The sequence below is a fragment of the Stegodyphus dumicola genome, chromosome X1, assembly GCF_044657685.1.
Source record: "Stegodyphus dumicola isolate Sdum_Otavi_A_Nest chromosome X1, ASM4465768v1".
NCBI classification, from domain to species: Eukaryota; Metazoa; Arthropoda; class Arachnida; order Araneae; family Eresidae; genus Stegodyphus; species Stegodyphus dumicola.
Genome location: NC_140780.1, coordinates 84,055,740 through 84,072,557, shown reverse-complemented (window position 1 = coordinate 84,072,557; position 16,818 = coordinate 84,055,740). Strand labels below are relative to the sequence as shown.

General features: G+C 33.8%; 1 protein-coding gene across 1 annotated transcript in view; it reads left to right on the top strand.

The window, feature by feature from the left end:
* LOC118195798 (uncharacterized) overlaps positions 1-16,818 on the top strand; it is a 68,592-nt gene that overhangs the window by 33,057 nt on the left and 18,717 nt on the right. Inside the window, exons 7-10 of the mRNA XM_085808696.1 lie at positions 2,027-2,115; positions 2,395-2,462; positions 2,550-2,776; positions 2,957-3,039. Coding sequence (XP_085664822.1) covers positions 2,027-2,115; positions 2,395-2,462; positions 2,550-2,776; positions 2,957-3,039 — 467 coding nt within the window. The remainder of the gene's footprint in view (positions 1-2,026; positions 2,116-2,394; positions 2,463-2,549; positions 2,777-2,956; positions 3,040-16,818) is intronic.

The window sequence follows — 16,818 nt, the reverse complement described above, 5'->3', positions numbered from 1 at the left end:
CGCATAAGCTAAGCTATCCACCCGCCCTCATAGCATTAAATTCTTACAGAAAAGAAGGTCTTGCATACTTCTCACATTTGTGTGCCAAATTACCAATCATTATTTCGCATACGAGTGTCGTACATTATAAAATTATTTTTTAAGGTTACTCATTTTTCTTAGTTAAACGTTTTACTCAAAAATAAAAACTCAGGTTTTTAGTAATAAAAATAAAATCAAAAATAGATTTAATGTGAAATTGATAATGTAAATGTAATTCATCATTCCTTCATTTGAAAAAGCAATATTCAAAAATTCACCTTTGTGGTCTATATAGTTACAATCTTTTCGTAGGTTTCTAAGGAGAATGCGAGATTCTGTATGCAATGAAATAATTTACATTTGTTTTAAAATAAGCGTTTAATTTCTATGTATTCTTAAACTATTCAGCGCAAAAAAATTACATATTAATAAAATTCTAAAATAAGATTTCATGTGCAGTGCTCGTAACCTGTCTTCATAATAGGAAAATCAGGGTGATAATTTCGAAAGATATTATGGCAACATATAAAAATAGATTAATTCTATATATGACAAGGCATGAAAACATGAAATTATTAATTAATTAATTAAATTAAATTTAATTTAGTCAATTAATTTTAGTTTTAAAATGTAAAAGAAAATTTTTTGAAAAGGTTTGAATTTTAATCAAGTATTCTATTACGCACAGTATTAGCCTATTTTGGAGAAATTCCATATCAATAAATGGCCAACCCCCTTCTTCTAAATTCAGGGCTGGGAATTTGAGGAATTATTTGAAGAATAAAGTGACTATTTCAGTACTTTGAAAAATGAGTTAGACTGTAACAGATTTTTGATTTTTTTTTTTCACTACGAATATTTAATAAAACATTTCTCCATAATTAAAGTTCTTTAAACATGAGTTAACATATTGCGAATGGTAATAATGAATCTTAAAAAAATACTCAAAAAATATATCTGCAGTGTCTAAACAATGTTTCTAGTCTTATATGTTTAATGGCTTGTAAATTTTAAATTTTATTTGGAGCTAATTTCATATGAAAAAGCTCTGTGAATTTTTGACGAGGAATAATATTCCCTAAAGAAAATCAGTTCATTTTTATCTCTTAATATATTGAGCTATTTTGTTTGAAGCTATATTAAAGTTGTCTTAATGAGTCATTTATGTTCAGTCTGGTGTGAATCATGCATATGAACTGTAGCATTTTGAATTTCAATGAAAATTATGATATACTGCAACAATAAACGAAAAGTAGTTCGGCTTAAAAATAAGCACAAATAAAGATGAAAATATCGGTGACCGCAGTTTCGTGGGAAATAGTCCAACATAGTTGTTAACGATAGACTCAGCGGAACTAGTAGTGTTTGCGTGTAATTTGGAATGCGAGGTAGAAAAAAGAAAAATGAGGCTCGGAACAAGTTTTTTTTCACGCCTCCAACTAGAAATGGAGGGGAAGCTATGTGTTCCTATTATTCGAATTAAAACCGAAAGTTATGTTTTTTCGGAAGCTAAAATTATTCCTGTCACTAATTTGCCTTCTAATGTGGATTTCCTGGAAGCTTCCAAGATCTTTTTATACAATAATCTGGTCAATGACATAATTTGTACTTCACTTTTAATCGTTCCTAACCGTGATATTGAAAAAAACCTTTTCGAAACTCCACCTTTCTTAACTTGATCTCACATTCCAACTTTCATGTGAAACATTACAGCTTCCGCTACCTTGCAATTACCTTGCAAGTTGGTTTAGTTCCAACGAAAGTTCAGTTAGTGATATTTTCATTTTTATCTGTGCTAATTTTTACGTTAAACTTTCTTTTTGGTTATATTAAATTGCGCAAACTTATTACAACTTTACGCAAGTATCGAAAAGTATATTATAACAAACGTTTCACATTGCGCATGTGTGTTCTATATATAGTAATCATCTTGTAAATCTTTTGTGCACTTAATGAGCGCAATCAGACTTCAGAATGTTAAAAACCTACTTTATGTTCATTTTAGGATGCGTAACAGGCCATCATTGGAATTGAAGGATATTTTGCCGATGGAGAGAAAAGTATACGACAAGCATTTACCGCCAAAAAAAGATGGTATGATGTAATAAAACTGCATTTCATGCAATTTTAATTTGATGGCCTAATAGAGAACATAGAGAGAATTGTTTTTCAAATTCCCTGTAGAGGATAGACTAATTCTCTCACGCAATTTCCTTAATTATTACGTCTGTAAAAATATTTCTCAGTGTTAATGTTCTTACACTATTAAATTTAACACGCAAATTCTGCTTATGTTTATTTTAATTATTTTAGAAACTTAAGCTGTGTTATTGTTCTTAATAACGCCCATATTGCTTATCTACTCATTGTTAGGTCAACCCACCAAAGTTCATTTCCATGTAACTGTTTTAAGCGTGGACTCCATAGATGAAGAATCAATGGTAAATGAGGTTTTTTATACATATGGAGATGCGAAAGTGAAGTATTGCATTCTTTAATAATAATCCATTCTTTTCCTTTCACGCTAGACATACGTCGCTGATATCTTTTTAGCCCAGAGTTGGCAAGATTATCGCCTGAGATTACCCGAAAATATGACCGAAGGATACAGAATTCTAGATGTTGGATGGTTGCAGTACATATGGAGACCGGATTCTTTCTTTAAAAATGCTAAAAAGGTCACATTTCATGACATGAGTGTTCCGAACCATTACCTTTGGCTGTACTACGATAAAACTCTCCTTTACATGGCAAAGTAAGTGCCTCAATCATTGCAAGTTTAATTAACATGATTAATTTTAATTAATAGCCTGCAAAGGCGATGCTTTTAAAAAGTATTTTACAGTAATTTTAATAAGAAATACTAAAAGAAGCAAAAATACTTCTAACTTTTTTACAAATATCTTTCAATGGTGTTATTGTTTTATATTGACAGGTTAACATTAGAGCTTTCTTGTGCCATGAAGTTTGAAGCTTACCCTCATGATACCCAGAATTGTTCTATGATGATTGAAAGCTGTAAGTACTTATACAAAGCTTTCAAATGAAACTTTGATGATAACGTAGGCATAAAATGCATATTGACTAATAGACCATTTCAATGCCTTGTTTTCTAAGATTATTTTGTTGATTAACAAACGATCACAAAAATAATATTCTTACGGGTATAACACTTCTAATAATATTGTTTTATAAAATTGATAAAAATTAATCAAATATGTACTCTCCCCGTATGTTATTTGCTTGGAGACCTAAAAGCTTTCAACGTATTTTTAGTCTTTTGAAATGGAAATTATAACTAGGCTCCAAAGTTTCGGCGATAGATCTATTGCTACTATTGAAGTTAAAGCACTGAAACATATCCATCATGAAGACCCTTTCGCAAAACCACCCTTCATTTAACGCTTATAGGATTGTTCGACGTACGTCAGAAACTGTGTAAGGTGTTTCTCCCGCCTTTTTGGCATGCCTTCGTGGTGTGGTCGTCTGCACGCTGGGCACGTATTCCAGAGGTCCATGGCTCGATTCCGAAGGCGTTGCTCATTTTTCAATCTCTCTCTTGCTTCCAAAAAATACCTAATGTCTCTACAACTAATTCTTCTAAATTGTCTCTTTTGAAACTTTTCCGCATTAGAAAATTGACGTTCCATCTCAGCAGGCAAGTAATTGCATGGTGCGACGTCAGGCGAATGCGGCGTGTATGGAAAAACGAGAGTTTTTCTTTTGAGCTACAATCCTGTTTCCGCAGCCGCAGTTTATCGAGTCATACTTAATAGCCAAGATAAAGTAAATAATAGTCTTGTTGACTGTTTTGAGTCAAAGTTAATGGTTTTGATTTTAAAACGCAATTATGACATGGACTTGTTTCTGCTGCGAACTTTGCAAAATATCTGCTTGCGTAAAGAATTAGTTGTCTTCTGCATAGCTGATGTTCATTTGCTATATGGGAAGAAAAAAACCCAGTTATGACATGATTAAGCAATTCAATGTATTTGTAGGTAGCGACCATGAATAATATTACTGTCATTTCCATCAGTAGAAACAACTATGTTTTGTAATACGCGTAGAACAATGAATTGGAAGACCTGATTCATCTTCAAATCTTGCGCTAATATCCATTTCTAGACCAGTAATCTCGAGCACCCTGGCAATGATAACTATTTTGTGGTTCGTTTCTTGACTGTTAACTCATACAATTGCAAACGAAACTTACGAAATTTTCTCTTCATTTCCTATTACTTTTGGCCTCAATTTCCACTCTTTTCGAAGTCTTCTCTAGAGTTATCTGAAACCTTGATACGATCATTTCGGAAACTTTTGAACAAGAGTCACAAACCTACAATATTTTTGATATCTGCTCCTTCTTTGCGTTTTGGTAAAGCCCTCTACCTCTTTTGCATATATGTATTAATACATATTATACTTATTTAATTAATATATAATTTCATTGATTAATAAGGTTAAAAAGAACGATTTAATTCAAATTTCTCTTTACTTCACTATGCGTTAAGATGATTCACTATGCAGTAAGAAAAAACAAGAAATAATTCAAAAGTTTTTAAGTAAAAATATAAAAAAATTAAATGTTTAACAAGGGGGAAAATTATCTAAATCGGAAAGCTAATTAAAAAGATAATATTCTAAAATAAACATAGAGGATCCTCTCAAAAGTGACTATTTACTGTTCTAAATGATTTATCTTTATATGAAGCTGGTGATCTTAGAAAGATGAGATTAAATACCAAAGTTTCCTATCCATACCGCTCACTTATAGAGGTGTTCGTCTTAGGAAGGTAAGTTGTAAAAGGGTTTCTTGACGACTACTTTTCTAAGACAATCAGTAGTTCTGAGATATGTTCTTAAAACTACTGGTTATCTTATAGAGATAGTCGTCACGAAAGTTCACAATAATTATATATTATTTCTGAAAAAAAAATAATCTGCGTTTAAATTTTCTAGGTATAATTTTAAATTTAAATCTCACCAGTGACTAATGCAAAAATGAACTAGTTGCCTTTAACACTAGTTTACGAGAGGTAAAGTAGCAAATTCGTTCCGGCGAATGAACTGACTGCATGAGAATTTTATGGTTTTCTTAAAATACAATGCAGATACGAGCCAGTTCGTGAGAAAGTTCTCCTCAAAGACATCCCTTCCCTTAGGCAGATAGACCTAATGTGATTTGCCATTATCCAATAAAATCAGGTCTCCTAATGAAATATTACGTAACTAACCCCTAACATTCTTCGCCTTAAATAACGTATCAACATCCAAACAATTAATTTCATGCTGTACGTGAAAATATTGGTGACATTTTAAGAAGACGAAAAAATTGAAACAAAACAAGATTCAATTTTTACTGAAAGAATATCAGATTTACAAAGGGAAAGAAAATCATTTTAGAGTTTGACAATAAATTAAACTATTTTAATATATGTAATATGTAGTTATTCATCTTCCATTTTCTAAACTTTTTAGACAGACTATATTTTTCATGAAAAACTGCCGGTACAATTTTATAAAAAGAGGTTAATGAAATAATGACCTTTAACTACGGAAGTTTAAATTAACTGCATAGAATTAATGATTTTACTTATTTTCAATTTTTTAATGCTTGTGTTTTCTTCTTGCTTTTTCTGCAAAACTATGTTAATTAATTAAAACGTTTAAATATGGAGGTAAATATATTCCTCATTTCTTTGCGCTCTAATTTTCGATATTTTTTCCTAATTTTTCCTTTTAGTTAGTTACAAAGACTTGACAAAAGTTTTTGTGTATCCGTTATTGAATATGATGGATCAGAAATTTTTAAAAATCGGAAAAATGTCACCTTTTGTTTAACATTGTCACAAGTTTAAACTTCTTAATAACCTCATAGCCAAAAATGCATACTTAGATCTACTGTAACATATAACAAGATAGTTTCTTCCAAATATCATGCACATGGAGCATTTTCAAGAGATGCAAACTGCGAAAAATTTTGTTTTGAGAAAACCGAATTTAAAGTTTTTCTTCAAACTTGCCTTTAATACATGGTCATGAGAAACATCAAATTAACTTTAAATATGAATATGTAGACACCAGATAGCATTTTCGTATCATTTAACTATTTCTAATCTCATAATATTAAATATGAGAAAAATAAACATATCGTAAATTGGTATGTGATTCAAAGTTAGAGGTAGAAACAATTTATGCATTATATCCAATGAAACTTTTCAAATTCCCTCGCATCATATGTTTTACCTTCATTTGTTACATTTACATTATCTTTTAATGCTTTACAATATTTTTTACTATTTCTGTTTTTTCTCCAAGCAAGTAAACTCTTCCTTTTGCTTTGGTTCAAACGACGTTGAACCAATTTTTCGCAACTAGTAGGAAAAACGAGTTTGTTTCCTCCTGTTCTAAGCGTATAGCATTCACAAAAGTTTAATTCATTAATAGTTGTCAATGCTGACATTTCTAGCCCTTTTTTTTAGAAATAAACACTTCTTTTGGGCAAATATATAAATTATTACATCAATAAATAACTTCTAAAATACATTTTTTTTACATTTTCTCAAAAATTTAAAGGGCAAAGTTTACGTTGTTTACACATTTGAAATGCTTATAACTTCTTCAAAAATTAGAATATTTGAACTCGGTTTTTTGCATACGATGTAGTTTTGTATATGGAATATTATGAGAGTAGAAAAAAAAACAAATTCAATATTTTGGTTTATCTTTAGCTATTTTAAAGTCCACCGTCCCCTTAAGGATGAAGATTTCTCTGGTAAATCCATACGCTAAGTAAAGTTTCATACTAAACCGTCTTGCTCTTGGTAAAGCCTGAGTGTGAGAGTGTTAGGTCATCTATCAATGTAAACTAGAAGCCTTTACATATGTAAAATAAGAAAGGATACATTTCATTACAAAATCATTAAACATTTTAAATTTTTCCGGCATCGTATTTCATACTTATAATCTCACAGTTTCATAGCAGCATATGCTAAATTTTAGTTGAGAAATATTAAAAATTATTTAAAAGTCTGTTGCCTCAAAGTTCTGTGGCCTCAAATGAATCCCACGCATCCTACTGGGTAAGCTAAGCTCCCTTAGTGGGGCTGATGAAATTCATAGCATATAATTTGGAAGCGTTAAATTAAGAACTCTTTCGATAAGGCAAAGAAAATATTAATGATCCTTCTACAAACCGTCACTTCGTTTTAGAGCATTTACAAAAATGGTCTTGGAATTAGTAGCTTTTCAGAACACTCTCTTCCCTTAAATTTTCTGGAACCTTTCCAGCCTAAATTTGTTATTTCTGCTGCTCTCCGAGAAGACGGTGGTGGCGCAATTAGCAGCTTTTGTCTTCTACTTATCAACTGCTGGGCTCAAATTCCACATAAACCGTTTATGTCGACAAGTGTTTAGAGTCGATTATGTGTAACAAGTTCAGATTTATTAGACTCCGTATGTAAATATAACTAAGTAAAACTTATTGTTTGCCTACTCACAGAAGATTATTCCGTACCGTGGTAAAGAATAATATTTGGCTTGCTTCCTATTTATAGCAACTAAATATATTACTAAAAAATAGAAATATCACATAAATTTCTAACAAATACGTATGTTGATTTTATATCGTTGAACTAATTAAGCAGTACACTGTTTGATGTTGAAAGATAAATAAAACTTTTTATGTAATATAGAAAGTCAAATCTATGAGAATTAGCTATTCATCATATACTACATAGAAAACCCATGAAATATCTTATGCCTTATATGGAATGGAAAATTTTGCCAAGCCGCAATAAAATGCCCTGATATGGTAATGCAGCGTAGACAAAAGTGCAGAGTCTAAGCTAAGGATATTTCGAACATCAAGTAAGTCTAAATGTTGGTGTGTCATATCACGTCAAACAAGATTTACATAGGAACTACTGCCGAAAATGAAAACGGCGACCGCTAGAAGCCAATGTTCTAAAGCGTAAAGGGGAAATAAGAAAGGATGTCAAAAGAGATGTTAATATGAGTTTTATTTAAAGAACACGCTTAAATCATAGAGGATGTTCAAGATCGCCGTGGCTATGTTATAAGGTATTTCTCCCACTTCCCTAGCATGCCTTTGTGGTGTAACGATAGCACGCTGGGCCGGTATTCCAGAGGTCCGTGGTTCGATTCCCGGCGAAGGCGTTGTTTATTTTTCATCTTTTCTGCTTCCAATTAATGGCTCACCAGCGGCCGAGCGGTAAAGTCGCTGAACACTGGTAGTTCGGTCCGAGGTTCGAATCCCGCGAACGGGCTGGCTGCATGAGTGTTTTCGTGATTTTCCCCATGTGTAACGTGTATACGAGCCAGTTTCCCTTAGAAAGTCCTCCACGAAGGCATCCCTTCCCTTAGGCAGATACCCCTAGTGTGCTTTGCCATAATTAAATACACACACTGCTTCCAATTAACCTAATGTCTCTACAGTGTGACTGCCCGCCTCTGCCAATCCAACGATTAGGATTTGTCCTATCGAAGTATTCCGCATAGCAGTGCTAAAATGTGCAGGCGCTCCATCATGTTTCAGCGCAACCAGTTGTTTCTGCGTGAATCTGCTGGAATCTCAACCATCAGACCCGGCAGCACGCTTTCCACAAAATGTCTATAGTGAACTGAGTTAGTAAACCGATTCAGCCTTCATCACCCTTCAACAACGTCCTCACCTGGAAATAGTCACATTTCCTACTCTCCCATAGCCTGCGAACATTGGCCTCTAGCGGTCGCGGTTCGCATTTTCGGACGCAAGTTCCTGTGTGAATCTTGTTTTCATGGTATGACAAACATCGTCTTAAGTTTGGCAACGACCTTTTGAGACACCCTGTAGAGATATTCCAAAGAAACTTCCCTTAAGGCTTCTTACAATTCGAATTTCTCGTAGTAGTTTGTTATTATTTTCCCTTAGAATTTTCCGGCAATATCAAAATTTCATCTTCAAATGATATCGCTTGCAATAGTCTTTGTAATAGGATCAACGTAAGGTACTTTGCACTAAAAGTAACGCATACTTACAGGAAATAATCAAACTTCATTCCATATTCTACGATTATAAACAGCTGCATAAAAGTATATTTGCAGTTTTATTTTTAGATTTGAATGTTGCAATGAACCTACTACAATAAATATTTTAATTTCGCAGCTCTAAATATGAGCTATTTTAATATATTAAGCACTATATTTTAAACTACCTACATAATATTTCATAATATAAATTAAAAATTCTCATCATATAGATAAGTTTATAAAATTTCATCTTACATATGTATGTGAAAAATTTAGTTTTCATTTAGATATAAAAGATTTTTATTCACATTTATACCTATACATGCACAAATGTTTGAGTGAAATATAATGCAAAATTTTAATATTATAACTTTTTATGATTAACAAAATCAGACTATGATCCTCTTAGAAGGAGTCTAAGCATGCATATAAATTTAAATGTAATATATTTTACTTCCAAAAGTACAAAGAATATTTTACGCAATTCCGGAATGAAGTTAGGCAACTGTATGAGATATCACATGTCATGAAGCTGAAACTGACATCTGAATTGCTTTGAGCTCATCTTTCTATTTCATTCATTTAGTGATTTATGTTTTGTGGTTAATATCAGCAGTTTTCATCTGCAAGAAAGCAAAGCATTATTCCATTTACTTAATATAGTGCCATCCCCCTTGTGTCATGGAAGTTTACGCAGCATGGCTCAGATATAAGATTTCTAAAGATAGAGATATAAGAAATAAAGATTATAAGATTCCTAAAGATGTAATTAGATATAAGATTAAGAGAGATAGATGTAAGATTTCTAAAGATCTGATTAGATATAAGATTAAGAGAAATAGATGTAAGATTTCTAAAGATGTGAATAAGATCAACAGAAATAAATATAAGATTTCTAAAGATGTAATCATCGTTGAACATAAGCTACAAGATTTCTGAATATATAATCATGGAGGACTATACTCAATAAAATTTATAAATGTACTTGTCATAGCAGATATCTAAATGGGATTATTATATAAACTTTCACCTCTCCAATTTATCGTTCCGAGACGTCTCGGGAAAGATCTGATATTTCAACGTATCCTGTAATTGCTTGATTGTATCAAAATCTTGGTTTTATTCCCAAACCTACAATCTTTATTAATGTTCCAAGAACCATTCTCGAAATTTTCAAGCAATGAGCAGTGTTTTTCGGATGACAGAAGATAGTTTGACAAGTTTCGCTAATGAAAAGTATACCTGATCTATAAAAATGTTAAGGAATGTTAGTATATTCATATCAAAATGTAACGTAAAATGTATTCCTATCAAATGTAATGTAGGAATATAGTCAAAACTTTGTATGCATTAATTATTAGATGCACGGTTTCCAAGTGCAATGTTGTCCAAAGTAGACTTCATTCTTCGACTTTTTATCTCAAAGTGTACTCTGAGTACCTTAATTCCAAAACGTTTCCTAATAAAAGACACGCTCTTGGCTCAGTGATAAGCATGATGCAACGGGAAACAAAATTCCAGCTTTTCAATTTTTATTCTTGAATGCTTATGTTTGTCTTTTTGATGGTCAACTGAGGCTTGTATGCATTCTAGAAAAGTCTTCAACAATGCAGCCCAATTTCAACAGCTTCGATTCACTGAAAATTATGGGACATTTCTCTCGTCGCAAGTATTAAAGTTACCGGTCAGTTTTGTCACTGTGTCTATTTTTTTGTATGCGATAATTTTCTTTTGCCTCTAGCATCGATGCGTAATTTATGACCCACACCTTGTTGGAGAAAGTGAATTTTCTAATTTCCAGACTATCCTTAGCCATTCTAACTTAAGAGTAGTAGGAAAGTAACTATCCTACAAACCTTGTCTTCCTGGGAAAGATTCTATTTAGTTGTTCACCTATTTCAATTTAGTTATAATATGACTCGTTTTACTACTTATCTCATCCGTAAAAAAAGAATAGCAATGATTAACAAAATTATTTTATATGATTTCATCGACTTGGCACTCATCGTTTGCTTTCCTCTGCATTGCTCGATTACTTTTTTCCCCCTGTGTTTTTTTCAAAACACATAATGCTTATAATCTTAAATAATCTTCGAAAGTAATAAAAGAAATAAATGAAATCACAATCTTCTATTACTCATTATTCTAGTCTTAATCTGTTTCCTATGCATTTCTGCATTTGTAGTAGTTATTTATTGCAATAAAATACATGTTGTTATACAAATTCTATATTGGGATGTTAACGTAGGAGGTAACAACGATAATGGAAGCAAGATGTATTACAATGAAGATGCAGCCATTACTTATTTGGCTTAACAAGATGCAGCCATTACTTGTATTGGCTTAACGTTCTTGAAAACATTCATAGCCAAACTGAAGCAACATCCACTTCCAGTATTCTTAATTATCAGCGCAAGTTAACATTTTCATATCATTACAATCGATGATAAAGAGAAGCGATAAACAAGCGATCGGCTCTACGGAGGCAAGCTTAAGAAGGGCAAAAATTATGAAGTTAGAATCATGAAAATTAGTTAATTTCGCAATATAGGGATACCGTATCGCTTTACTGTTGCTGGTTCAGATAAAGTTACGATATAATTTAATTTAATTTCGTAAAAGGTTTTACTTTCACTTTTGTCATTAAATAAGTACTTCCGTCACTGGTGTTAAATAAGAATCATATGACAGAAATTGGTTTTAAAATGACACATTTCGTAAAGGTTTATTATAAACATATTGTAAAGACCTTATTTTTTCTAGCCAATTATTTTTTGTTTAACTTTCTTTTCCCTCCTGATTTCAGTTTTCCGGAATCCAGATTTTAATGACGTAGTATGCAAAAACTGTGTTCAGAAGCAGTATTTAAGCTGCGGTTTCAAGAGTTCGCAAGAATTAGTAGCGGAGTTAGTTCTGAGTTTATGCTGCGTGTTTGAAATTAGCTCTCTAGTTGGTGTTAGACACCCTTCGGATTATACTGATATTCTAGGCTCGGTTTTGCTGTGCGTTTTAGATAATTAAGAAGCCCGTCGTTACCCATCCTAAGTTATTGTGAACTTACATTTTTTTTATTCTCTGTTCAATTTAGATTAGCCACAAGTGGTGGCGAATTGTGAGCACCGAGTGCGTGCATCTTGTTACTTGGTTGCAATATTTATTATTTAACAAATAATTATATTTATTATTCTTAATATTGGAGTGGCAACGCCATATTTGTATCGTGTATCCGTTGCTGAGCAACGTCAGAAATGTTTTTAAAATTATTATTCTAAAAGTTTTACCAGTAGTACATGATTGAAAATTTATCAAGAAAGAACTAGTAAAAGTAAGCTAGAGTGTGATGCGAACTGAGAATAAAATTTATGTTTTACTAAGAAGCTCATCTTTTTTTTTCGTTAAATACTGCAAAATATGCTACAGCCTTATAAAATTGGAGGTTCCACCGAGATAGATAATTTAAAATTTTTCCATTTGTTCAAATAAAAAGATTATTTAAACCTTCCTCTGTAGTTCTGGTCATCAAAGCCATAGCAAAAATTCGTTACTTCGTCTTCTACGTAGGGTCTACAATTTATACTTCCAAAAAGGTGTGAGACTATAATATTACTATTTTAAGGTTATAAAAGAGGGACTAAGGATACAAGCAGTGATAGCATATGCCCTTTTGTGCCCTTAAGGTATATTAATAATATGCTTCCTTTCATTTAAGAGAGTCAGCTGTGACCATGACCTGGGTAAGGCTTTGTACAATCACATTCCGTTGGTCATAGTTTTAGCATGTCATGTACCACCACTATATAAAAGCGCCATGGAAAATTTATTTTTTAATTTTATTATGATACGACAGCGTAAATGTTTTTTTACTAAATTTTTATTATTACATACATACTTATATACTTGCATCAAGAGGGCGAGGGGAAACGGAATTGAGGTAGGACGTCTTTTTGGTGTGCTCCCGAAAAAGCGAGTTTTTTCGCAGCAATTTTAATCCTACGAATATAATTCTTACATTAAATAGTGCTCGAAGTATCCCTGTACATTTGGATACCTCATATGTGTGTGTGCGATTTGAATTAGTTGAGTTACTAGTGTTTTTGCGCCATCAACAAGGGAAAACAGGCAGCAGCAATTTTACGGTGAGCGTGCCAACCTACTAAGTCGACACTGCGACGGAAGGGTGCCGCGGAGCCACCACGTGGTTATCGTAGTAGGCATAAGAATCTAGTGATTTCCAGCAGTGCCACAAAGTGCTTAAAAGTTTAAAAAATCAATATCTTGGAATATAATCATCGCAGGAATCCCATCTAAAGAAGATTAAGGTAGGGTTCTTATAATCTACCTCCTAAAAACTTCAATAGCCTCTAACTGTGTAATCTCAAATTTTGATAATATGACATAGAATTCTTCGTTCAATTCAGCGGTAAATCTACCAGCTTTAAAATGTGTATTTCTTAATACATTCATATCTTGTTTAATAATTACAGTAGAATCCTCATCTAAATAAGTTTTACCTTGTTTTATGCTCCATCTGATTATGTGTTTATTTTAATTCTTTTTCATTATTCTGTGTTTTATTTATTTAGTATACATGCAACGCTAATGCTATTGTTATACTGTATGATACTTTCAAAGTGCTGAAATTGCCTAAATACCTAAACCAATATCTCTGCTTAAAATAATCCTAGAATTTTCTTCTGCACAGATTTTAAATCAGTATTGTATTTTTATGTGTGTATATATATAATCATATATTTCTTTTATGTGCATCTGTAATAGTTGTATGTCTTAATTCACTGCCGTGCACAATCTAGATAAATTCTAAGTCCCCAACAGGACGGCCATATTGCCAACCCTGCCAAAATCTCAGCAGTAGCTGCGCAGAGTCCGTCCATGTAGTTCGGATATAACTTCTGCCTTGTATTTAATTACTATTAACATTGACCTCTCATTGAAATTTTTGCTTTTATATACTGTGTCTGCTATCATGTATTGTATAGTGTGCAACAGCATTTACAAAAATTTCTAAGTCCGGAGTCGGACAAATTCTGCATTGCACTTAATTGCTATTAACATTGATCTCACATTGAAATTTTTGCTTTTATATACTGTGTCTGCTATCATGTATTGTATAGTGTGCAACAGCATTTACAAAAATTTCTAAGTCCGGAGTCGGACAAAGTAAATAGACAACTTTTGTTATTATTATCACCAGAGGTTCCTAAGCCTAAATCTCAACTTTTTACCCTAAGCCCCCTTCTTTAATTATAGTACTAGACACACCAAACTCTAATAAAAGATACCCCTAGTCTTCCCCTTTCAATAATAAATAACTTTCATTGAATCTCTCCTATTAGTTACCCCTCAAAAAATACTTTTCATTAGCTTTAATTTCGTTTAATTTCACTTAATTTCTCCTATTTCACAGCCCCTAACCCCCAGATACTAACCAAACCTAAAATGTCTTAATCCTCTCTTCCTCCTCTTTCTGAAAACCTATCACTCAATAGTTTCAAAATTACAAGCCCTCCCCTCATTTTTAATATTTTTTTTTATTTTATTTTATTTTTTTTTACCTTTTTATTTTCCGTTTTTTACTTTTTATTTCTCCTATATCTTCCCTCCTAATACACTTAGTCTTGTAATTCTTTCAGTCTCTCTCTCTCAGCTTGGCCTCAGGTTTTCAACAATATTACACTTTAGAACCTCCCTTCAAATTTATTTTCTCCCTATTTTTAATCACTCCTTATTAGCATTTTATTTCTCTTCCAACTTCCCAACTAATAGTAGTAACTCCACCGTACCACTTCTATTTACCAACATAAACTCCCTCCTTCATTCTACCACCATCCCCTCATATCTATACTAATTAATATTTTTTCAATGAGTTTAATTAACCTCTTGTCTCTCATTTTCACTTCTAATTTCCACTAATCAGCACTCGTAACAGTCTCAAAACTACACAACAGAACCCAGCTTTTCTCTTATACCCCTGCGCCCTCCTGACTTACCCTAAAACACATTAACTAATTATTCCGTAGATTCTCCCCCACTTTCCAATCTTACCCTAGGACTTGCGCATCAGTACTCACCACCCTCATTTCCGAGCCTCTGGCGTATCTCCTGGGAATGTCAAGATATATACTGCTGCTTTTCTGTATTGAATTGATAAATACTGTTGTTATTCTGCATTGAATTACCCATTTACCTATTATCATACTTGTGAAATTACATTCCCGCATACATTCAAAGTGCATTTTCTTATTTACTAACTTTGCTATCCTCACCACTTGATGTCGCATCTTCACTGTCCGATTCACTTACTTTAATGTCCTGTGATATCACAAATTAAGCATATGACTGGTGGTGCCACACTGTGATATTAAGTGCTTACATCACGCAGCATTCTCCCACCTTGCATACCTTAGTATCCAACATAACAAGGGCCTTTTTAATCAGTGCATTTCAAGAATCAACGTATCCGCTCTGACATGTCGCGTCCCTCGTTTCAACCGACCGACACAGAGAATACCCAGTCGCAAGGCATTTTAGATCCTGAAGCTTTATTGGCATCGGACTTATCGCACGAAGAACATGTAGCTGTCCTAGCAGGAAACATTCGGCAGATCTCTGCAACGTTTCGAAGAAATAAATTCCTATTAACCCAAGATTTAAGGGAGCAATTGGAAAAGTCCTTAGACGTCCTACAAGAATTAGCACTTGCAGGACCAGCATACGCACCAAAGCCAGTAACTGAAGACACAGGCACTAATACTTCTACCTTTGTGTGCTGTCAAGCAGTTCACGCCTCCACACACCCTGTGCAACAGCTCAATAGCGAACCAGCTCTGACTTCGCAGTCCAATACCTCCATTCCGACGTTCGCTGAGGTATTGCGTAAATCCAGAATACCTAGCATCATAATCAAGCCCATCACTAAGAAACCCACTGGAGAGCTAAGGAAAGAACTACAAGCAAAAGTTCCCCTTACAAAGATCCCAGTCACAGTGGAAAAGATACAACCTACGCCACAAGGAGGATTAGAGGTATTCTGCCAGACAGCAGAGGAACTTGACCAACTGCAACAGCATATACAAAAAGCCAACATAGATGTCGACGTCAAGAGACGCCAACGACGACGACCGAGGATTGCCATACACAACTTTCCTGAGAGCACCAAGCCGGAGGAGATCATCTCCGAGCTTAGTACAACAACGGGAACATCGTCTAAGCTCTACAAGGCGCTATACCGACTTAAAGAAAGGCGACCAAAGACAGTCAAGTGGATTATCGAATGCGCAGCAGAAGGATTTGCCGCCGCAACCAAAGCCCGACGCATCTTCACTGCATGGCAATCCCATGGCATCTCTGAATTCATTGGCATCAGGCGATGCTATCGCTGCCAGCAGTTCGGGCACAGTCAAGACGCATGCAGGTCAAAGAAGATCTTCTGCGGCTTCTGCTCCGGCCCGCATCCAACCAGATGTTGCACAGCTGAGCAGCCCTCATGTATTAACTGTGGGGACTCAAACTGTAGATGGGGCCCAAGATACAACTTCTTTCACCCGACTTATGCTACCGAATGCCCAGTCTACCAGCGGGCAGTCGATACAATCCGCAGCAATACGGATTATTAATGACAGACCAGCTTGCACGACCTCGTTATGTGAAAACAGTAAGCAGATGAAAGATCCATCAACGACAAAGGATGCACTTAACATAATGCAGTCGGAACGACAATCAGAAACCAGGTGCCTGCAGATAAACCTA